The sequence below is a fragment of the Salminus brasiliensis genome, chromosome 11 (genome assembly GCF_030463535.1).
Source record: "Salminus brasiliensis chromosome 11, fSalBra1.hap2, whole genome shotgun sequence".
Lineage (NCBI taxonomy): Eukaryota > Metazoa > Chordata > Actinopteri > Characiformes > Bryconidae > Salminus > Salminus brasiliensis.
The window spans coordinates 21,680,003-21,705,065 of record NC_132888.1 but is presented as its reverse complement, the minus strand read 5'-3'; the positions used below and the strand labels follow the sequence as shown (position 1 = coordinate 21,705,065).

At 41.3% G+C, this 25,063-nt stretch overlaps 1 protein-coding gene across 5 annotated transcripts in view; it reads left to right on the top strand.

The window, feature by feature from the left end:
- The window catches only part of igsf9ba (immunoglobulin superfamily, member 9Ba), a 100,181-nt gene that overhangs the window by 23,891 nt on the left and 51,227 nt on the right, over positions 1 to 25,063 (top strand). For all 5 annotated transcript variants that reach the window (XM_072692164.1, XM_072692163.1, XM_072692166.1 and 2 more), the window contains exon 3: positions 6,475 to 6,621. In XM_072692164.1, the coding sequence (XP_072548265.1) occupies positions 6,475 to 6,621 (147 nt within the window). The remainder of the gene's footprint in view (positions 1 to 6,474; positions 6,622 to 25,063) is intronic.

The following is a 25,063-nucleotide window of genomic DNA, read 5'->3' as shown; positions in this document are numbered from 1 at the left end:
ACACAGAGCTACGAGAGACTCACCCACACTATCTTCATCAGCCGTACCCAGTGTGCAAAGCACAGCAGCAGACTTGGAAGATGCGGTCGCCCCCTTGCCCGAGTAATACTCATTTACCTTGGCTCGTGGACAGTTTTCGCATAATTTGCCTCAGACCGGAGATCGTGGTTGACCAAAAAAAAGAGTTTGTCATCTGTTATGCAGATGAGGATATGTCCCGGGATAAGCATACAGCATGCGAAAGGCCGTGGTTTAACACCACTGCAGCTTTATTAGACACAAAGACACGATGATTGCTGATTAGACGCTCCCACAGGGAGGGCATGCAATTTTAATCGGGCGGTCACCCTCTCCCTGTGAATCAAAATAAAAATAGACGGCCATTCAAAGGGGTAGGCCCACAGTCCAAATGCACTCTCTGATCCATGTCTTTATATGGCAATTCCCATAAATCTGCACCTCGCATAAAGTAAATAATTGATTTTTAGTGGGAGAGAGGAGGGGAGTAAATGAACTGATTGCCGTGCTGTTTGGCTGCCGCTTCATCACATTTTAAATGAAATTTGAAGTCTGATGTTGAATTTAAGCAAGTCTGCAATGTGGCTGTGCTGCAGCTCATTCGGCACAACTACTCCTGCCTCCAAGTGGTGTTTGTCTACGACTCTGACTGGCGGCCTCACACAGGTACTTAGCAGCTGCAATCGTAGGCTCCCAAGATTTAGTTTTTCTACATTTATGCCAGGGTTTCAGCTAGCTGGGTAAATACTGGTGGCTCTCTAAAATCTCTGGGAAATTCTACCTGGATTCCCCTGTTTTTCCTCATGTGGGTGAGATACTACTCCTAAATTACAAGCAGCACTACACTTCATTTCAAATTTAATGCCATTTTATTCTTGTAAAAGTCCCATGAATTGTTTTTCTCAAATAGCAATGTATGTTTATACTGATCTGAATATCAAACATAGACATTTATTGAATTAGTCATCACCAAGAAATATATTATTAATGAGAGGGGCACATATCAACTCCACCAGAATGCCAAAACTTGGGTTTTCTGATGAGTTCTGAGCTGATATTATATTATAAATTTGCTGTGTTTGATGGTATTAAGCAGCAGCACATTAATACTGCAGTCTAAAATATTTTTTTAATAACTTGCTCTTATCTACATCTTATAAAAAAAAATTATTCTGATGCTGTTTACTGAATAAAAACATTGTTCACCTGATGCTCTACTACTACCAAACTCTACTACTTTGTTCTGTTTCTGTAATATCAAAAATGTGTGCTCTTATTTGGCGACAGAAAAACAGGAGTAAAGAAAAAGGATTTTCATGTTGTGTTCATGCTGTTTCTGCTGAAAACCACGTCAACATGAATCTTGCTGTATTTACTCCAAAGTTGTAAGTAGGAACTTCTGAGGAGTACTTGAAGGCAGCATCTGATTAAGATGGATAAATTGATAAGATTTTTCGTTCAGGCCGCCACACTACAGTGTAAAACTAGTTTCAGTAAAGCTGGAGAAAGAAAGTAATTTTTAGGATAACCAGGATGCTGAATTCTGGTTCTGGGGGACTCGATTTGCGCACAGGTTGGAGATGTTCCTGCTGATTCAACTGATCAGTGAACAATATACCAACAGTATCAACAGTATATGAGACTGGTGGTTGTTTATATCTCATGATGAACGGACCAATAGGAATGCTCAAATTTACTTGAAATAAAATATTTGTACATCGACTTCCATTGAACATTACCTTCCATTTAGGTTTTTTTTCTTGTTCTGTAAACTTGCCATTTTAGAGACATGACGTTTTTGCATAAAAATTATGATATGCTCTTTATAATACATTTTTAAATTCTAATTTCTTTTTGTATACTCTATTATATATAACACATAATTATATTGTATACTGTATGATATAGAACATATATATGTGAAAATATGTGGTGTTTTTTTTTTTGGCTCATTTGTCCGGTATCTGAATCAATCTCTGGACACAAAACATATTAGCGGAAACCCTCATTCACACTTTAACTTAACTGGACAATAAGACAGTCGACTGTTTCATGAAATTTACGCAGTTTCCTGTTTAGATGGTCTGCAGATAGCAAGAGATCACTTTCGCTCCTAGCAGGCTGTGTGTACAGTCAGTAAAACACAACATGGACATCACAAATCCTCCCCCCATCAGTGCATGTGTGCAGCCTGCTGCAGGATTATGTTCATTAAGCAGCTAAAAAGCTTGGCCTGTGTCCCTGACAACAACATGTGTGCAACACTGCACTAATGTAAACCTAAAAAAAACCCCAGAAAACTTTCAATAAAATTCAAATACCAAGCTTTTAAAATGATCTCACAAATTCAGAACATAAAATACATAGTTATTGTCTATTTAATTTGTTCTATTCTTGGGGATTTGGAGCCCTCACTGGTGGAAATATGGAATTGCCAGCAAAGTGTGGAAGAACATTTTTGCAAGGTCTGTTGTAATGTTCCGCTCTCCTGTCACATATTAATCCAGGTAACTGGGACTTGAAATATACTCTTTGCTTAAGAAGGTATTTAAGCTCTTATGCTTTGTGACTTATTACACCCTAAGAATTACCAATTGGTAACTACATACATAGCAATAAAAACTGTTGTTCCAAAGTTATAACAGTGTGGGAAAAAAACTCAGTTGGTTCCAATGAGTTTAAGAAGTTAAAATTGACATATTACACCCCTCATCTACAAGTTAATGCAGTCCCCTGGGGTCTCCTTTTCCTCTGTTTGCACCAGCAAGCAATTACTCCACCTTGAGTTCATGTAGTTCCTTATTTTTCCAGCATGATGCTGTTAATTTTATTTTCTGCTATACAGTTTTCAAAGGGATCCAAAAAAAACAGACCCTCTGACCTGACAGTCATGGCCCATGGCTGCCTTTTGAATTTCTGCCCTCTCAAAGATAGTGGGTGGAGCTATTCAGATAGGGGGGTGGTATAAATTGTAATAAGATGACCGAGCCAGATCTGAACGTTATGTTCAATGATCTGTTGAACACATCTTTGAATTTCCAAAAAAGACTGACTGGGTTGTGTCATTTAACACTGTGGGTTGATAGACAGTCCATAATAATCCAAACCTGCCATGTTTACCTGCAGTCTGAATGGAGTCCCAAAGTCAGTGTAAATTTTTTTTTTGCATATATCAGAGCAGGTACGCAAATAGGTCATCCCACAGCCTGCCCTGTGTTTGGTCCATTTAGATGTCTTTGGTCTTGTGTTGGTTTCATATGTAAAACTGTAACATATGTAACTGTCCTGGGGTTCGTTCTAAACGAAACAAACCTGAAAGACGTCAGAGTCACCCGCTGGACTGAAGGATGAGGATGAATATAATGCTAACTAGATGTGTGAATCAATGAATCGCTGAATCGCTGGATATTTGATTCTCTGAGGGGCGGTTTGAATGAACTGGGTCGGTGAGCCATATCGAACTGGACCTTTGCTATGAGTAATCCATAGTCTATAGAGGTGATGGCAGGGAAAATGCCTCCCTTGCAGTGGTTGAGATAATCTTTTTTCAATTTGTGTGTAGAGCACGGAGAAGCTCTCCAACCTCAGTGCCGATTCCTCCCCTCATCAGCACTTTATCACCTCATGCAAAAATAGATGTGATTTTTTGAAGCTGTGATATATAGATATATATATTCTCTATGCTGCAAGGCTGCTGCCTCATTTTTCCCCATGGCTTATTGATTTTCTACTGTGGAAACCTGCAGTTTCCTCTCTCAGGTGCTGCCTCTGATCCCAGGCCTATGATATCTACTGCTCGATACAGCAGCACACTGAAGCGTGGATGCAAGCTGCAGCGGTCAATACGCGAGTCTGCAAAGGCCAGGCCAAAGCAGCCTCTGACGTTTTTTGGTCCAATCGCTTAATCCCAGCCACAGTCTTCCGGGAGGGAGATGAGAGATTGCATCTTGCTTGGTTGCTGGTGCAGGCCTTACCGATGCACTGGTCCATGTGCGCCTATAGAACAGCACAATGCCTGACTTGCGTGATCTCGCGCGCTCTCGTGAAGCTCCTTTCCATTCGTGAGAGCACCGCTAAGCCTCTTAGCTAAAGAAAGTGTAACATTCTTGCTGCAAGCTTTGACACTTTGTTCTTTTTTTTTCCTTTTTCAAGTACAGTACACTTCTCATTTGATAGCGTGGGAGGGATGAAATCAAGGGAAGATTGCTTTCCGAGCAATGTTATACACTGATCTTCATGCTAGCTTGCAGGGCTGCCTCTAGTCACTTTGCGCAGTGCAAGAAGCCTGTCAGTGAGACGCTGGAAAAACGCTGGAATCCAAATGGATTATTTTCTCCACTAGATTGCTATTCAGTGTTTCTGCACTGCTTGCTGGTTTGAATGTCAATTAAGGCTAAATGCGTCAGACAGATTAGGAATTCATAAAATGTGTGCTGGTTATGATATTGTTGTTTTTCCATAAGCATTTTTCCAAAAGACATTAAGGCTTGTTATATTCAGCTTGCCTCGTATGCCCGTCTACATCTATATAAAAGTGAGGTTTGGTACATAAACCATTCCCGGCATTGCAGAAACATGTATGCCTGTTTAAACCTTGTACATCTTAATGTCCTGCACATCCGCTCATTCAGGCCATTACCTAATCAGCCAATCACATGACATCTGTTCAGTTAACAAAATAGACAAGGGCCAGTGGCTTTAGGTAATATTCACATTTTGATCAACCATCAAAATTGTTTAAAAAACATGATCTCATGATAGGCATGGCATGAATGTTGACAAGAATGGCCAGACTGGGTAGAGCTGACAGAAAGGCTACTGTAACTCCAATAACCACTCAGTACACCTATGGTGGGCACGTCCAACCTTGTGGCAGATGGGCTACAACAGCAGAAGACCACATCAGGTTCCTTAGTATTTTTGGAGTAAATCATACTGGTAGTAATGTGAAGCTGAAAAAAGACACTGTACTGCATTAGATCAACCATAATTAGCAAAGTAACATTTTAGGCAGTCCTTCCAGACAGTAATGAATAGGGGCTTTACAATATATCATTTGTTACTAGTATTGTGATATTGGTCTATTGGCCTGCATTACTGACATCTCAAGATGCAATATTCCAATGACTGTAATACTGTAATTCGGCAGGGTTCGGCAAGCTGCCACTGTTGATCCCTTGAGCAAGGCCCTGCACCCTCTCTGCTCCCCGGGTGCTGTAGCCATACCATAAACTGTGATGCCACTGTGGCATTTTCTGAGACGGTTATCATACTGTGAAAATCTCATACCGTTTCAACCCTGCTACTCAGACAGTATTTTGGGACAGGAAGGTATTCAGTCTGAACCGACTGTTGGTAAGAAAACACTTCCTGCTGGGATGTTTTCGTTTAGCTAGTTTTCCTCCATTATAATGCGTTTCTCCAAATATTCTGTGTCAAAGGCAACATGGTTAGGAGAAATAGATAAACCATAAAGCAACATTATGTCGCTTTACCTTAAAATAGCTTCAAAATTATTGTGATGCTCCACTGACTGTAACAGGGAGAATGGCATCTCTGTCAATGCCACTCTGTTCAGGAACGCTGCTACAGCACTATGGAACTTTGGTGGAGCAGCACAAGACCTCTTATGAAAACTGCATAACACTGCATAATCCATGTAATATATCTATGTAAATATTATTAATATTACTCTACCACATCAGTCCACATACATCTTCCACTTCAGATGCTGGTATCTGTATCTCCCAGCTTGTCAGCAAATGCAAAAAGGCTAAAAGTTAATGCTAACTAAATGCTAAAAGTTAGTGTTATGGCATATTGCTTTCGTATCACGTCTCAAATGTAAATATAAAGGCTACAGTTAGTACAGTTAGCAATTGCTATGCTGCATTTTTGAGGGACTGACAGATAGGGCAGCATGGGCTACAAAGCATTGAGGCAGCTGCCTTTGGTTTTGGACACAGACATTATTTCCACTGAAGTTTAACAGGATGTTGGCTAAAAGGTGGACATCATGGCTACATTTTATACATCTGCAGAGCACTTGCAGAGTTAGTGAAAGGTTAGTGAAAATAACATTGTAGAAATGTTCTTCCCTTAATAAATCCTCATGTGTGAAAGTAAATAAACGTTAAAATATGCCGCTGAAGACTGTGGTTGGTGTGGCGCAACAGATAACACCACTACCAGCCAGTAAGCTACCACATCATGTGGGAGACTGGGGTTCGAGTCCTAGTCTGGGTGACTATGCTGCGCTACACCAATAAGAGTCCCTGGGCAAGACTCCTAACACTACATTGGCCCACCTCTGTAATTTGAGTAACCTTGTAAGTCGCTCTGGATAAGAGCGTCTGCTAAATGCAGATAATGTAATGTAATGTAAATTTAAGACTGTGAAGGCTATGAAGGTAGATGCATTACAAAATGCTGTGCTCTTGTGCCTTTCTTCTGCAGGAAGGACCAGCCTGCATGGAAAGGCGTCTCTGCAGATTGAGCAGGTGCGCTCAGAGGACCAGGGCTGGTATGAGTGCAGGGTTCTCATGCTGGAGCAGCAGTATGACACCTTCCACAACGGTAGCTGGGTCCACCTCACCGTCAATGGTGAGTCTCATACACACACACACATACGCACACACACATACAGATTTGCTGTGTGAAGCTCCAACTCACTTCCCCTATTCCCTTCCCTTTAGAGTAGTGCAAGGGATAATGAGCTTCTCTGTGTAATGGTACTGATGCTGTCAGTTCAAATGGAAGAACATCTAAAATTTGAATAAGCAACACCATCATTTGGAGGGTCCATACCTTACATTTTTCTGTATTTTTTATTTCCTTGAGAGCCACTTGAAAAAAATACAAACAGACATTTCATTCATTTCATGAATATGTGGTTACTGTGACTTTAAGACTGATATAATGTATCTACAACTTCAGCATGAGTGGGGGAGGCTGACCTGCAAAATAGACAGATATATGTAAATGTGGCCTATTTTTGCAGCCTAGTTTCCATATATGGAAATTTCAACAATGTTGACATTCCATGTCAAATTCCTATTTCAATAAAAGTGAGGGAAATTCAGTTGTCCATGATATGGGCCCTTTAAAGATCGTTTTGTGGTTACTTGCCATAAAATGCTTTTTGAAATCCAATATGAACAATTGTATGCTCTCATTAATATGCTCTTTTTAAATTAATATTTCAACATTACTGTAATGAACAGTAAATCAGTAAAAACAGTAATAAAGATGTTCTTCCTGCCTGTGTCCTCCATATTCACGTGGCATAACTCAACAACACCACTAAAAAAATAAAAAACAATACCAATTTCCCAGTAAAAATAAATGCATTTGATGACAGTTTGTATGATCTTTTCAAACATGTTTGGTCACACAGGCAAGTCTTAATGTGCATACACACACTCAGCCGAATAGCTGAAATGCTTATTTTGATTTCTTTGAATTGAACATGATGATGAACATCACAACTGCTACCTTCCTGGGAGGAATTTAGGAGCACATTCACTCAGAATTCAGTTCTGAATACTTGGCTCTGCCAAGGAGAGATTATTCTGCAGGGCTTCCTGCAGTTTGTGACTTGAACTGAAACTGCATGCACGCTTGTGAAATTACAGCATTTACCATAATAACATGCACCGTATATTCTTTACATGCCCATATAGATACATCTACTGTTACAACCCTACATATCCTAACCTATCCTAAATTATTTATTGGGTAAAAAAAAAATGCCAAAAGCTAAAACGAACAAATTTAATCGTTGGTGTCTTGGTGATGTTGTGACATGTTGCTTTTAAAGGACGCCTCAAGCATAAATATAAACGCTACAGTTAGCCTTATTACTTTGCTGCCTGAACTGCATGCTGTTGGATGGACGTTTGCTAAAAGGTGGACATCAGGGCTAACTCATATACATAGAAAGATAGTAAGCACTTACAGAGTGAACATTGATACAGTAGACATTAGGGCTAATTTCACACCTGTGAGATTACCTTAAATACCATAATCGCATGCACTGTGTATTCTTCATGCGATTACGTGTACCAAACCATGCCCCCAGACTGTGACGATTACATTTGTTTTTCCTTTTTTACATTTAGTAGTTACTAATTATTTTCTGTCTATTTTAACACTCTATGTTCTTTATATTTTGACATAGACACATAGAATTGATCATTCATATATCTCAATAACATGGCCTATCTAATTGCTTTTACCAGGGTCATATGTAAAAATACAGTAGTAGTAAAAAGACACTGGTGCACTGGGCAATGCCACAGTGAGGTTACCTTACTATGCCACACATTTATGTATCTGGTCCACTGAATCAAGCCACACTTATAAACAAAGCCAGAACGCAGTTGCTGAATTCAATACATAAACACTTGGAATACGTAACTGAATAACACTGCTCAGTAACAAGGTGCTTAGTTCTAAGGTTTTTCAGTGCATATGAACGCAGTTCTGGTTACCTTCACTTTCCCTAAGGTTCTCTTGTAGCCATGCATAATCAGGCAGTAGCCTGTGAAAGCTCCACCCACACTGCTATACCGCTACCATATGACCACAAATTCTTCCCACTGGAAAAACTATTCCCATCTCATGAATTATACAGATTTACAGCTTTTGGAGACTTGCACTTTTGTGCACTGCATTCATAGCCACTTTCAGCTCAAGGTTCCTAATAAATACTGTACCATGTAAAGGCAGCAACACAGCTGATATGATATTTGAGAATACAGCGTTTTTGTTGAAGTGTTTTGTAGAAGTGTACAGCCTCCTGCCGAGTTGTATTTGACTGAGTAAATCACCTATCAGATGTCCCAGAGGGTCCATTCAATCTTGTGTGTAAAGAATACAGCTTTGAAAGGCCAGTTTTTGGCAGGTTTGCAGTCGCCGATCCTAATGACTGTGCGGAATCGCCCGTGATGCTTCACTCAATTTTGTAACAGATCACAGGCGGCCTAGAATAGAGAATTGATTGGAATCCGTCAAACTTCTCCAGCCTTGGAGCTCCTTCAGATGGCCCGCAAGCTCCTGAACTGATGACGGCACAGAAACCCAAAATGCCCATTCGCATTTCCTCACGAGCCGCCTTTGCAGGTTGTTGGCGTGTGATGAGAAGGCTTTTCTGCTCCTTTGGGAGCAGAAGAACGTGAAATCCACATTGACGGTGGAGACTAGGGGTTCAGAAAGGCCGAACACAATCAGGGCGAGATGTTCAAAGCTTGTTGCAGCAGGTTTCAGGCGCAAATACGACCTATTAGGCCCAGAAAAGCATGTATATTGCTAAAGAAAGTGGCTTACAAGCCTAAGTGCTCTCGTAAGCACACTAAACAGATGACACATACATGATTCAGACGTGTCAAGCGAAGACAATCAAGAAATTATTACAATTAAATAACAACAAAAATGGAATAATAAATAATTGATGTCACATTTTATTCATGTGCAGCCACTTGATACAACTTAATCATGAATATTGTTTTTCCCAGTTTGTTCATTGGAGGAAGGATTGCGTGAAAATATGTGCAGAGCAACTGAGACAGCAGCTGATTCCCCTCATATTTCATGTTTTAGTGTTGGATGTGTGAACCAGGTGCAAATTGATGGAAGCGTCTCAAAGGTACACTCTAAGCACAAATGGTTGTGTTTAGTTCTTGAACATTTATAGCTCTTCATCAATAGGGAAACACTTTTCTGTGCTACATAGAACCACCTACAAAAGGTTTTTCACCATCTTAAGAAACCCTTAACCAAGTAATGACCCATTTAAGCAGCTGAAGGATTCTTTGAGTTGTCATGGTTCTATATAAAACCATGGCCTTTAGCAAAGAACCCTTGAAGATTGACCAATATTGATCAGAACACTTGCAGACCTACTTTAAAATTCTTCATTCATTCAAGGATCAAGTAGGATTTTTTTACATACATGTTAACATACACTTAAGATTTGATGTACAAATGTACACTAGTTTATTTTTGCCCCTGATGTATTTGATCAGCCATGGCATCTTTGGTGCCATGTCACTCCACTGCTGCGTTCTCTCCACTGGCTTCCTGTAGCTGCCCGCATCAGATTCAAAACCCTGACGCTGGCCTACAAAGCCAAGAGCGGACCAGCCCCTCCATACTTGATGGCAATGGTCAAAAGCCGATCTGCACCAAGAGCCCTTCGAGCTTCAAGTACGGCTCGGCTCGACCCGCCATCCCTCAAAATCTGCGGAACACAAGTGTCCAGGCTTTTTTCTGTCCTGGCACCAAAGTGGTGGAACGAGCTTCCCCCGGGTGTCGGAACGGCCAAGTCGCTCACTGTCTTCAAACGCAGACTGAAGACCCACCTCTTCAGAGAGTACTTGGGCGAATAGAGTACTATGGTCGCCTTATTGTATTGTGTTTAGTAATGTCTAAACTTAGAGGTATCATTGAACTATTAGTCTATTCTAACTAGCTGAGGTTTTCTTGGGTAAATAGCAAAGCACTTTGTAAGTCACTCTGGATAAGAGCGTCTGCTAAATGCCATAAATGTAAATGTAAATGGTGCCCAAAGACATTGCTGACAAAGTTTTTCCATAAATGCCTTGCCCACATATGCTCTTCCCAACCCTCTCAGACCTTACCATGGTGCCATACTGTATGTATAAAGAGCATGTAAGCATAACAATAATGCTGAACAACAAACTACATAATAAAAGATATGCTTTTGAAAGTCAAACAACATGCAAACTTGTGTACTCCTCCATATTACTCTGTAGGTGGTGTTGTAGAAGAGAGTGTGAATTACTGACAGCTGGTGGGAAGGAATGGTACTGCAGAATTAACTGGAAATCTGACTTTTCCTAGAAGTCAAATCAAGTCAAGTGGCTTTTATTGTCATTTCAGCTCTGTACAAGAGTGCAATTGTGTTTATTTCCAAAACAAAAGGTGCAACAAAGACAATACAGTACAGGACAGACTGCAGAATGTGCACCGTGCAGACGTAGGTGACATCAAAAAACAATAAATACGACTCATTACTGATTTTAAGGTGCATAGATATTTAACAGGTAGGACGTGAGAATAGGTCTGTTTGTGTCTAAATGCAGTAAAGGCACAGAACGCATCACCTGTGTTTTAACCAAGCTGAATGTACTTTTTCGCTCCTAAAAGCAAATCTTAATCCTATTAGGAGTTCGCATGTATGGTAATGCTGGAAAACAGATGAGGAAATTCTTAGATAAATGCGCATGTCCACTTTCCCAAATGATCAGCATGTATGCTTATTACTGTTGGCTGTTGTGAGGACAAGCTGGGCCACTGGAGACCCAATCAGATATGACTTGGTGTCTTCACTTACAGAAAACTGGCTTGTATCAGGTAAAGTGGAGAAACCTGTAGCTACATCGGTAATGGCTAACTGCTGTAACCGCTGCACCATTTAAAAAGCCTGTATCTGACATTTGTCTTGTATCTGGAGTCAACTTATAACATTTTATGTTTTATGCTGGAACTGCTGCATCGTTTAAAATGCCTATAATCTACATTCTTCATGTTTCTGAGGTTCCAAAAATCATAATTTTACCATTAACTACATTATAAATACATTTCAGTATTTCATACATAAAGCTATTTAATGTTCCACGATAATGGCTCTTTAACATGGAATGGACATTTGGCTACGGTGTGATGAAGGAGAAACTTAACATCAGTGTTGTAAAATGACTTTATCAAGTTGTTCTTTGATGGATAAATAGTGTGAGTTTGGGTGTTAAATGCTCAGATGCGGTTTTACAAACCTATTTACAACCCTGTTATTTCGTCTCAGAATTAATGTACACAGATTTTTTCTTTGACGTTGGGCTAGTTTGAAAAAAAAACAGCTTTTATTGTCTAGTTTATGTAAGGCGGCCTCAGCCACATAGCATAGCCTAGCCTAGCATAGCTTAGACTCGCTGTCCTCTCGTTTTTCAGTCAGTGTGGTATGTGAGGAGCTAGCGTAAGAGACTGTCGGCAGTCGGCTAGGTTAGCTTTCAGCACTGTGTTGGCGCTTCTCTACTTGACCTAGCTTTAGCTTTTAGCACGTTTAGTCGCTTCTGCTTGCAAAACAGCTGCTCTGGTTGGCCATTCTCTCTTCTCTGTTTGGCCTGGCGTCCATATTCGTGTGTGTATGTAAACTTTAGGGGCTTGAGTGAAATTATGTATTCAAGACTGTGATGTAACAGTTTTGGGGTTTTGGGATTGGCCCATTTTCCAGCTCTGTTTTGGGTATGTTGGCTCAGCAGTGTTTGAGGGTCATAGTTGATCATTCCCATTTACTGAACTTTTTTCACTATTCCAAGATAAATCGTTTTCTCTCTAGGGCACCTTCACTATGCATCAGAATCATCACACAGTTAGTATGCAAGAGTTAAATGGCTACAAATTTAATAAGTAAATAGAAGGTGAATTTCAGACTTCTCACGTCTGTACATCTGCTCACAGCGCTGTGTATCACTGTCTTTCTGTGCTTTTTTTTCGTGGCAACGTGGCAACTTGTTCTGTTCCTGAGAATTGCTAAACTAGGATGATTGAGTGTGTGTGTGTGTGTGTGTGTGTATGTGCGTGTAATATATGTGTGGTGGGGTGGGAGGGAGGGTGTTACCAGCATCTATCTTGAGAGCCCCTCCTACACGGCCAGAGCTGACAGGCATTTCTTTATGCGGTCTTCCTCTCTATGTACTCTTTCCCAGCCTGCTGCTCACGTGTAATGGATGTGTGTTGTTGGTGGGGGCTGAAAGATAAGATAAGTAATCATGGCTTGATTTCATATTCATCAGCAATAGAAGCGGTGAATTAGAGCCGTCTAGGGCTGGAGAAGGTGGCGACGGGGGGTGATGAAGTGCCATTGCGTCCCTGTGTTATACTCGACTATGCTATTCAAACAGTTAGAGATGTTTATGACAGGCTGAAGCAGTCTTTTGCGATGTTGTAAGTAGGGCTGTACAATTTATCACCTCACAAATCACAAATTTAGTCCTTTTATGCCTAATTTATGTGAAAAAGCCACAAATGCACCACTCCATTCAGCAGCTGCAGCACATTCATCACTGCAAAACACTGCAAACAGCACTACTCGAGTGAATGGCATGTTCGATCACTTTTGGAAAAAAATCATTAAAGGAACATTATGTGAAAATTGGCATTTTTTGCTCTTGGGCTCCCCCTACAGATGGGAAGAGTAATTTCGCTTTTCTTTTTGCATTTCTGGACAAGCTGAGAGATACAGAACCTTCACTGACAGTGAATGTAAATGGGGTGGACAGATGTAGAGTTTTAATGAAAAAGTCTACATAATGCTGCTTTAAAACAAGACGCAGGCCATAGATAAAAAGGCCACTTCAGGTTCAAGGGTAAAACAGGCTCATGCCTTAAGTATATTAAGTTAGATAGGGTTAGAGGTCATCTAATTTGATACTCAGGTATTCCATTGTATGTGTCACTGTGTAGGCTATTGTCCCTGCTCCACCAAACTTTACAGCTAGCATTGTGTGGGTAGCTAGCATACCTTATTAGTTCAGCAGACTTCCAGATAGTCCAGTGTAATTCACCAAGCCCTGCAGAGAACCAGTCCAGCAGAAATGTGCTTTACACCGCTCCAGACGCAAGACATTGCGATTCATGGTGATTTTCTGGTTGCTCTGCCATAGAAACCCAGTCCATGAAGACCAATTCTTATAGACGCAGTTTAAAACTTGCCGAAGAATTGCAACCAAAGGCGGATGATCGTACATGTTGTAAGCTCCAGTGCTTGCTAGTCCCGTTGTGTGGCCTACCACTGAGCAACCGCTGTTGCTGCTTTTAGATGTTGGAGAAGGGGTGTCCACACACTTTTGTAGTCAAGTCGTTATCAGGTCACTGCTTTGCATGTCTATATATCACAGGTCCAGATGCTTTGACTTATCACTACTAAGTCATTCATAGTGACCAGGATTTAAGGAGCGACCTTCACAGACAATTTTTAATTTGCCATTATCATGCAGCCTGAGTGCAACATCCCCCCAGACGTAACCCACACGTCTCCACACTGTGCCGTCTACTCTGGTGCATGAAAATGAGGGGGAGAAAAAAATAGTGTAACAAAGGAAAGCAGTGTAATGTGAACCTATTGTCATTTATACTCATACAGTCCAATGGACTCCTACTCTCCACATACCCCAGCTCAGAAGGACAGGGTCAGCCATGCTACAGCACCCCTAGAGCAGAGAGGGTTAATGGTGCTGTTAGGTGGGTTTTCAGGCTCTATAAGGCATATACATTTATTTAGCAGTTTAAAAGCTTTAGATACCTTAATTATCATTGTACTTGTACAGTTCCACAAGACTGTTCCCCTCTCCCCCATAGAGAGGGTTATAAAGGCCTTGCGGTTTCAAACCCACAACCCTGTAATTAATAGCCCAGCACTCTGACCACTGAGCCACCAGTGTGATTACTGTGCTGCTTGGTTAGTTATGTTCTGGGTTTAAGAACAGATGCTTCCCAGTGTGTCCCACATTGGTTAAGATGATAAAGAATCCTGAACTGTCCCTGCGCTGTTACTGGATTTTGAATATTTTTTTAATATATATATTCCTTTTTAAAGAAACCCATTAGCCCCCTCCTGGAATCGGTCTGCCTTTGGTGTCAGATAAACAGAGCAATATTTTACCCTGCAGAGTATCGAAGATTTCCATTAAACTAATGGAGATGTCCGCTGTGGTGCCAAAGCACAAAGGCGAATTCAAGCTTTGGTCCCTTTTGCTCCTTTTGAGCATCACATTTTGCCTGATTCATTATTTATAGCGCAGATTCAGCGCTGCCAGAAATGTATGATCTCCTCTTTGCATTTTATTAGATGATGAATTTAATATGACCCATTACCCATATGTAAACTATCATGCTTCATGGCTCTGTAATCATTGCCTGAAGGTCAGTTTTTTCAAAAGACCCTCCATCGCATATTAATAGTATCGCCGTAGGCTTTGCGTATGTGCTGACAGGGCAGATTAATTCGAACACTAGTGTGTTTTGTATTCTGGCCGCACAACACACACACGCACAGGCACACACAAACACACACAGACACACAAAAGCCCTAGCACGCTAAATCTTCAGCACTCATTAATTTACACATGGGAGCTGCAGGAAAAAAGTGGAATGAAAGGTGGTCGTTATGGTCGCCAGTACTGGGTTGCACGGGTTCGGTGTAAACTCTCAATTTAAGTGCGTAAAACCCTGAGTGAGCACACATTAGCCGCTTTACTCAATTCCTTTGGACCCTCAAGTAAATAAGTAATGTTTGCGGGTCAGGAAAGGTCAGAGAAATCATGCTAAAGTGCGCATGCTACATACCAGGAAGCCATGCCACCTGCTACCATACTGAGCATACTATGATGAATGTGCTACTAATAATGGTAGTGTACTATTTTTACACACTAATTAGCATGGTAGTTTGTGGTTTGGGACACAGCAGTAGTCTCAGCCTCAAATGCTTAGCACACACTAGGCAGAGAGCCTCATGACTACACTGCCGCGGCTGTCCAACAGGTCGTGCTGGGAGAATGGTTAGGTGGTTAGGGGGCTGGGTTATTAATCACAAGGTTGTGGGTTTGGGTCCTGTGTCTGCTAAGCTGCTGTGCCCTTGAGCAGGGCCCTTAACTTCTCTGCTCCAAGCTGGGATATGCAAAGGGAGCAAATTGGCTGTGTTTAGTATAATGGCTCTACTTAAGGCTTTCAGGCTTTCTCACTGTTTCAAAGCTCTCAAAACTCAGCTTGTTAAGTCACGGTCAATCTCAATTTTTGCTATTTTTTTTTTTTGACGTAATGTGGATCTGGCAGCTTTTTCTTAGAATATAAAAAAATAACAATTCAGAATGACTGTAATTCTTTTTTTTTTTACATCGACTTCCATTAAAAGTTAAGAAGTTTTTCCTTCTCCCATAACGTTTTGCAAGACAGTGACGAATGCATTGCGAAATCTGAATACCAACGATTTTTGCTAAGTGGTTGCTATGGTGATTTCAGGTGGTTGCTATGTTGTTGATAAGTGGTTGCTAAGGTGTTGCCAGGTAGTTGCATGGCAGTTACTAAGTGGTTGCTGTGGTTTTGCACCCCATTCATTCCAGAAAAGCAGCAAATCAGTGCATGTATTTAGTAGCCACAGAAAGCTGGTGTAAACACTGTCATTATCGCATATAACGAGGCTCAGATTCGTCATGCGATGCAAGAATTATATTTTACGTTCAGCTTATAAATTCTGTTTGTCCACATCCCGCATTGTTGTGGTGAAATCATCAGATCGTCATATTCTCTCCATCTGCTCTTACCGGTTGAAATTCGCTGTTGAGTGCTGTTCGTTATACATCAGGAAGCTTTAGCAGCTCTCCAAACTTCTTTGTCTCCTGTCAGACGCTGAGGTGCCATCCACAGGAACAGTGTAATTAGCACAGGAGTGTGCAGAGAGCTGTCAGCTCACAGTATGCACTCCATATTTGTTCACTAAACATATGCTTGTGAGGTGAGGCTCATGCATATTCCAGCCTCCAAACAATAATGCCTGCAAGGGCAACAGGGGCACACAATACCTGCATGGTAACTGAGCAATGCACAGGACAGAGTAGCGTTGATAAGGTGGTTGTGGCGTGTGTGCCGTGTGCAGTGCTCAATGGAGTACAGGGGGGAACAGATGCACACTTGAAAAGCGCTGCGCTTATAATTAAGCACTATTTGCTACTCTCTAAGTTCTATGGCTTGTTTTGTAGAGCATCCATGTAAATGTGGAGTTCTTAGTACAGACAGAGTCCTTCATGGCAAGTCTGTTCACTCCGCGGCCATGTTTGCAGCACTGAGGAGCAGATATTTTCAGTTGTATGAGGCCAGGCTTCTGTCTCTGTGAATAGGGGGAGGCCAATATACTCTGGACACTGAGGGTCAGCTTACCTTTTTTAATTACTGATAATTTCTGACAAACGTCATTAATTATTTTTAGTGTTCGGCTCAATTATGCAAAATCCTGCTTTTTTACTGTGCAGATCTCCAGATAGTTATATATATATATATATATATATATAATTTCATATATGGAAACTCAGCTGTGAAAGCAACTCACTTTGAAATCACTTCCAATCTTCCAAGAACCAACTGATTTACATATCCCCGCCTATTCAGCCTACTGCAGTCTAGCCCTGCCCACTCATACTGCAGCTCTCAGCAGGGTTTCAGTGTTTTTGAATGAGGCACAATACAGGCAGAATTAGCTCTTAGCCTAGCACGGATACCTGCAGTGGCCCTGTTCTTAACAGTCCTTCCCCGGGTCAAGTAGAGGTAGCTTTTAGTCTAAGCCCAGGTAAATGTAAATGCAAATGCAACCCTGACCGGCAGTAAAATACATCACATGGTACATTACAGAGAATCACAGCCAACAATAGGCGGCATAATATCTCTTATTTAAACGATCACGACATTCCATATCAGCAACATCAGTCATTGGACCAAGGCTTCTATAGAAGTGTGTGTGATGTTGGATGCGGCCTTCAGTGAACAGAGATGGAGTGTGTTCTGTAAGAGCGGTTGGCTCTGTGTGAATGGCTCTCTATGTGCTGTGCTGCGTTCTCGTTTCTCTGTGAATCGTCACCTGCACAGCTGCGGCGCAGGAACCTCTGCGGCTTCCTGTCCACCACATTTACATTCATGGTCAGCACACACACACCTCCACCCTTAGACACGATTGGGCACACACACACACACCCACTTCAACTCTGCAGTGCAGCATTAAACGGTACATGCCTTCAACTTTAAACACACACCAATGTACACACACACACACACACACGCACACACACATATAGATTCACCTCTGCAGTGCTGCATTACATGCTTTAGACAACCTTGACACACTCGTGCACACACCAGCATATATTGTATGTGTGCATGCCAGCACGCACCATCTCTGCAGTGCTGCATTAAATACATTAGACTGCCTGCACACACACACGTGAATGAATACACACCTATACACATACACGCGCTCCACGCCCTTCCCCCTTAAACAGTGTATGAAATGTCAGTATCAGTGGCTGCTCAGTGCAGATGGTTTGAGGCTGTTTTATGTCATGAAGAGATTTTAAAGCCAGAACACAATAGCCTTTCAGCAGCATTACTCGGGGTGCTGCATTGCATCTAAAACTGCTCTAAGCCTGCTTGAGATTCATTGTGTTTGCTGGGGATACAGGCGGGCGGAAATGCAGCAGGAGTGGCATGCGGCGTCTGGGCTGAAACAGAAGAGGGGAAAGCCACCCAACGGGCTCCGGGACAGGGTGTGTGGGAAATTTGTGTAGGAGAAAGCCTGTCTTGCTCAAAACACAGGTCGTTTCTGTGTTATCGCGTCTTCCCTCGTCACGTCAAATGACCCGTAGTGTGCTATTACATGCTTCTTTGTGTTCATTATGTATTCGTTTTGCAAACATCTGGATGTGACCATCTGGGCATTCTGGGTTAAAAATATCCATATCCAAAAATCAATCCAGTTATTCCTTACCTATTTTATTATTTTCCAGGCCTTTCAGTGTGTAAAACCAAGAATTACAGTAAAATGAACTGCACTGTAAATAAGAATGACATTTTACAGAAGCTTTTCCACCATTAGAATTACAGCACATTCCAGGGTTTGTATCCCAAATGTGTAATGTATTAGGGATACACCTTTTTCCTATGTAAACATACACATAAGAATTCTTAGGGGTCATTCCAGAGGAAATTAGCATTCTTTTTTACCTATAAATCTTTACCTGTAGGTTTCTAATTGAATAATGTAAGCTTTGCTGGGTGACCTGCAAAAGCATAAGTTCATCAGGTTGTCTCCTACTTGCTCACTTTCATTTTGACATAAAAAAAAGCATATGGACAAAAAAATACAGCCCTTTAAGATCAACACAAACAAGGCAAATGGAACTGTGGTCAAAAATGTACGTGCCGTTTAGGTTGTAGTTTGAGGTTATGTAATAAAGAGAAGAGGTAGTCCTCCTTCTTGATTATTCCATTCACTTCATTCCATCCAGCCTTAGAGCGAGATGCTACCACCACCATGTTTAACAGTTGGGACAGTGCTCTTGTGGTTAAAAGCCTCACCTTTAGTTCTCCTCACATAATTCTGGTTAACTCAAGATTCTTCTTTTTATGGTCCCATCTGATCATATAACTGTCCTCCAGAAGACTTGGTATTTCTCAATGTGATCAGCAGCAAACTTTAGCTGAGCTTGAAGGTGTCGATTTTGGCACAGAGACCTCTATCTTGGACGGTAGCCTCTCAGCTTATGTTGCTATAAAACTCGCTGGACTGTAGACAGGGACACTGTTGTTCCAGCAGATTCCACATTTATGACAGACCACTGCACTTTGGTGGTCTTTGGGTTGTTCCTGGCCATTCAAACCAATTTCCTGCCAGACGAGGGTGACAGTTTGGGTCTTTTGTGGCAAAGTGGTTACACCTGCCAATAACTTGTACCTATACAAAGTAAATTGAACTTATTATTTTACATATTATTTTTCTGCAAGTTAAAAAATCTGACTGGTGTAAATCTGTGATCAGAGCCTACCAACTGTAGTCCATCATGATCACTAACAGGAAGTTAAGAGGCCTCGGCAAGTTAAGGTATTTTGGAACTTTCGGCATCACTGAATTAATCATATGAGTGGTTGTAAGTATAGTTTTGATCCTAAGTGTTTTGATTTCAGAAAACCCCAACTTGTGCATCAAACTGTGTATGATGTACAGCCAAACCCTGTGTAAATAATGCAATCTGACAATGCCAAAACAGATATTTATGTCATTAAAAACATATAATACATATAGAAACACTGTATTTGTTATTGTTACTGTCATGAATAAATCAATAATAAGTGCTTACATATTTGAACTCCATTCCCAGTGTGTGCGCAATCACTCTGTGATCACAGTTCATACAACAAGGAAGATAGGAAGAATTGTGCTTCTCCTATGTAGTGATAGAAAACACTGTAGCACACAGAAAGCACCAGTTCATAGGGGTTCAATATATCACCAGCCAATATATTATTTGTCGACATGTAATTACTAGTATTGATGTTGGAATTATCGCTCATAATTAGGACCAATAATTTAGTGCCCTGTTTTCAGTTCACACATGCATACATTGGTAGGTGCTGATCGATCGGCTCAGGCCTGCATTAAGTCAGAAGAGCCTAACAATGACAATGGACTAATGAAGAAAGCAGAGAAAATAATGTTGTTGTTGATCTGTAGATCCACAATAAGTGGTGTTGGGACCACGCCCCAACTCCTCCTTCTCAGCCCTATATATACCTTGCCACGGAGGGGCTCGGCTTCACGCACCAACCACCAAGCCTCCTTGAACTCCAGCCAAAAAGTCTTCTGCGTTTGCCTCCCTATTCCAGCTCCACCGGTGTGGTCCATTTTACCAAAGGTGTTAATTATCAATTATTTTACCAGCCTGGAAATTTCACATAAGTGTATTTCTACCATGATATCCATTTTAATTAGCATATTGTTGCTGTCGCAAAAACCACTTGCATCTCCATGTTTGACACTATAAATCTGGCACTTCTTTATACTGTGTTCAAATTTCATGATGAATGAACCAATAGATGCTCCAAAGGTTTTTTGCTTCTCCTGTAAAGTTAATATTTTGGAGATACAAAGGTTTTTGCATGACAGTGACGAGTCTATACGCTGTGGTCACTCTGGTGGCAGAACAGTAGTACACCTGATGCTGAACTCCTAAAGCAGACAAAGGCGATTCCGGACACCTCGTTATGTGTGAGAGCTCATTGCTTTGCGACAGCGGATTCGTCACATTACCACAAAGTCAGTCTGAAAGTTGGTCTTTTTCAGAGAAGCTTCATGTTCAGAGAAGTGTACGAGTTCAAGCAAAACAATGCAGTGAATTATGGGTATCCCATGTCTGATAGGATACATTGTTTGTACACTACTTATTGTGGTGCACTGTGGGATTGTTATAGTGCACTGAAAATCTGCACTGCGTTTTCAGACACCAGAACCCCTAAGTGGTGCACTATATAGTGAATAAGGCAGTTTTGGACATGGCTTATTTTTCTAAAATTAGGAAATTAGCAACCATACAGGAAAAGGGAAAAATATTTTCAATGGAAGTCAGTGTAAAATGATTTTATTATTTTTATCATATTTCATTCATTTTGGAGCATTTCTGTTGGTCCGTATATCATGAAATTCTGACTGCCAAATTGACATTAGGCTAAAAAGTGAAAAACGACGAGAATGGAGATATGTGTTTTTTGAGTGACAGCGATGTCATACTAAGAAGAGTTCAGATATCTGCATATTTGAATACTTATGCCCATCCTTATATCACACAGTGTTTTTATGTAGCCACTGTTGCATCTCTTGGAGCTCTGACAGTTTAGTCTTGTCATAAAGGACAGAGACGGGTGCTGAATTGGTATTCATGCTGCCGCCTCCTCTTGTCAAAAAGCGTCTTTGTCGGGGCAGGTGCTATCTGGCCTTCACTGAAGCTGAAAGGTTTCCTGTGGCCGGCTGCATTAGCATGCGCTTGTGTATGGATCTGTGTATGTGGCCAGTGTTTCACTTCCTGCCAGAGAAGGGTAAGCAAGCGAGAAGGAGAGAGAGAGAGGGTCTGTCTGTCCACTCTGGAGCCCTGCAGGTGTCAGATGGGCAGCTGTAGCCCTGCTCAGAACAGTAGCAGGTTTGAGGAAGCTTCTTGGACCACCACACACACATATATACACACACACACACACACAAACACACCCTCCTCATCAGTGCTGTCATTGCACTCCTCACTCCCCCAGCATCCTCCCAACTCCTACTGCAGCCGCAGGTCATTAAGTGCTAATGCCAAGAGTAAATCTGCCCGGCGTAGGAGGCAGTTTGAGAGCGATGATGATAGTCCTCATAGCTGTATTAGGTGATGGGATGCATTTAGGACTGAAGCGAAATTAACACTGTAGGAACAGTGAGTCGCAAGTGTATATTTATGAGGCATCTGGGTGAAATTGTCAAAGCCCTACACTGTATGTTTCTGGCTTTGCCGAGACCATGCATTTAACTGTGGCAAACATGTAGTGTCATGGTTTTGGAATTAGGACAGGCCTGTAGCATTCGCTAATGCACAAGCACCTTGTTGGTTCGAGCAGACAGAAAGGCTACTGTGACTCATATTATCACTCTGTACAATTATGGTGAGCAGAAAAGCATCCCAGAATGCAGCATATGTCCAGCCCTTAGCCGGATGGTCTACAACAGCAGGAGACCATGCCAGGTTCCACAAGCCAAGAACAGAAAGCTGAGGCTGCAGTGGGCAGGAAAACCATAGTCTGTGAGTTAGATAGATCAGTATAATTGCATCATGTTCTGAAATCTTCTTTTCAGAGATCCCTCTACCCCAGAGTTTCCAGGGGGTCGAGGATCACCTGTATTTTGCACCTAGCAACAAAACATTGTGTTGGTGTTGGGTAGCCTGACAGGAATTAAGGCTAGTCATAAACTAAATTTTACTTTCAATGGAAAAAGTCCATTCAAAATATTGTGTAGTCCAGGACTAGGCTTGATCCCTGTCTGGGAAAGCGGCTCATAGTGTAGTGATTAATTAAATATGGAAAAATAGCAGCGTACAATGGTGGCTCAATGCAAGCCCTAGACTGTATATAAGCATGGACTGGACAACAGCACTTGAACCCACATTTATACCCCCCCCTCCCCCCACCACCAGTTATTCAGTGATATTTAAAGAGGTAATTGCCAGTAGTGAGCAAGTTGATAGACAGCTATTACTGACCATCCGATATTGGGAATGCACAGGTATTTCGAGACAAGGCGTATTGGTGTAATCACAAGCTTGGTGTACAGTTGGTTGAGCCGTTATTGTATGGTGATTGCATTTTCTCATTTCTCATGAAAGTGAAGTTTGAGAATTTGGGTGGGGTTTGGCAGTCACACAACCTTGTCACCCATTTTACTGTACACGTCCCTGTCTCCAATTATTCTTTACTGCGCAAGCGCAAACAAGATGGCTGCTTCCATTTTGCCCATTTCATCCACATGTTGACTTGAAATGGAAGTGAATAGGGAAATACTGTCCACTTTTAGGGGCTCACTGCCCCCTAGTTCACTAGTTTGTGCATGTGTGTTCACTACCACAGATGGGTCAAATGCGGAGGACACATTTCACTGCACATAGTACAGTGACAAATACATGCACCTTCACCTTTACCTTTTATGTACAGTCTATGTTACGAGCTAATAGAGTGTAATAGGCCCCTGTTCACTGACTTTAAATTTTGAGACTACAAGCTCACTGAAACCACTATGTGAAGTGTACACTGTCCTTGAGGAACTTTTAGGAGTTCTTCGATTTAAAACTATGGAGGAACCTCCTAAGGTGCTTTGAGGAACCTTGAAGAAAAGGGTTTCTTGAAGGTTCAAATTGACGAACCTCTGAAAGTTCTTTAAGGAACATTTAACAGCGTAGGCAAAGAAACCACTGGAGTATTTAAAGAATATGCAGCAATGTACAGCTAATAAGCTAATCTTTTTTTTTTTTGGTCCTCAGCCCATCACAGACACCCCTGATCTACACCTTACGTATTTTTGTTGTTAGCTTACCTTGAAAATGTCAAACACCAATGAAGGAAGCTTTCCTCAGAGAATGTGTCAGGACTCAGCTCTTGGAACAGAGTGGACTGGAGAAAGAAGGAGCAATGCTGTGAGCTCCATCCAGACCATCTGTTCACATGGACAGGACTGCGTAGAGGAGCAGGCTGAAATATGTCTCCTCGCCGTCTACTTTACCAGAACTCAGACCAAAATGTCTCACAAAGAGCGAGAGGAACGAGGGGAAAGTAGGACAAATATGTGGCGGGGCTGAGGTTTGTGTTGCTGAGAAGCTCCAGAGCTTCTGAGGAGGAAAATCACCATTGCTTTTTAGTATTTCTAAATGTTGGCAAAAAAACGTGCACCTCCTGTCTGTCGTTTAAACACTTCATATGGACTGGACCAGCAGAAATGCCCACATTTTTTTTTGTTTTTTTTTGTATAATGGCGAAGATTTTATTTACTGATGGCATATTGAATATTGACAGTGGTCAAGACTATAGTACAAAGTGGTGTCTGGAAAAGTGGGAATGCGCTGCCTTTTTAAGGACTCTGTGAACCCACACTGTTACTCTTGGCCAAGCATATGGCCAGCAGGTATTGGACAACTTTGGTTTTAGCCAATTACTATGAAACCTGATACAGTATGTATCTCCAAGTATGTTCTCTCTGACAGTTCGCAGTATTAAATGCTTTGACCTATAGGGGGAGCAATACTCATGTTATACATATTAAGTAAAGGTCTTTTACCCGTCAACAATGCACATGCAGTAAGGCTTATGCTAACAATGCTCCTCAGTAGGAGTCATGTTATACATTTTTCAAACTAGTCTGCGGACTGGCAGCCAGTCAAATTGAAATGTTAGCAAATGATTATCAAAAGAATTTCGATTTCGAAAGTGTAGCTACAACATGTGGATAGAGCATTTATCACTTTTTACAACAACTCAATCATACATTGTTTGTAAATTTGGTACTGATTTGTTTTCTGCTTGAACTTTTTTATAAAAATAAATGTCTTCAATTGTATTTTTGATTTATTTTTAGTAAATACAATAATGTTCCTTTTTAAAACTCGGCAAGTATTACAGAAATACTCTTTTTTCCATTATTACATTGGGGTTGGCAATGAATTGGGAACATTTGTGAACCACTAAATGCATTGAGCATTTAAGCATCATTCAAAAATTGGTATTTCTTGTAATTTGTGCTTTGAGGCACTTGAGTACACTCTGAGTACACGTTTTACACATGCATTTCTGGACAAGCTGAGAGATACAGAACCATCCACTGAAAGTGAAAGAAGCATGTGGACTGTCTTGGTAGAGAACCATTACAGGATTGTATCTAAATCCTTATGCAGCTCTTGCAAACATTTTTTTTTTG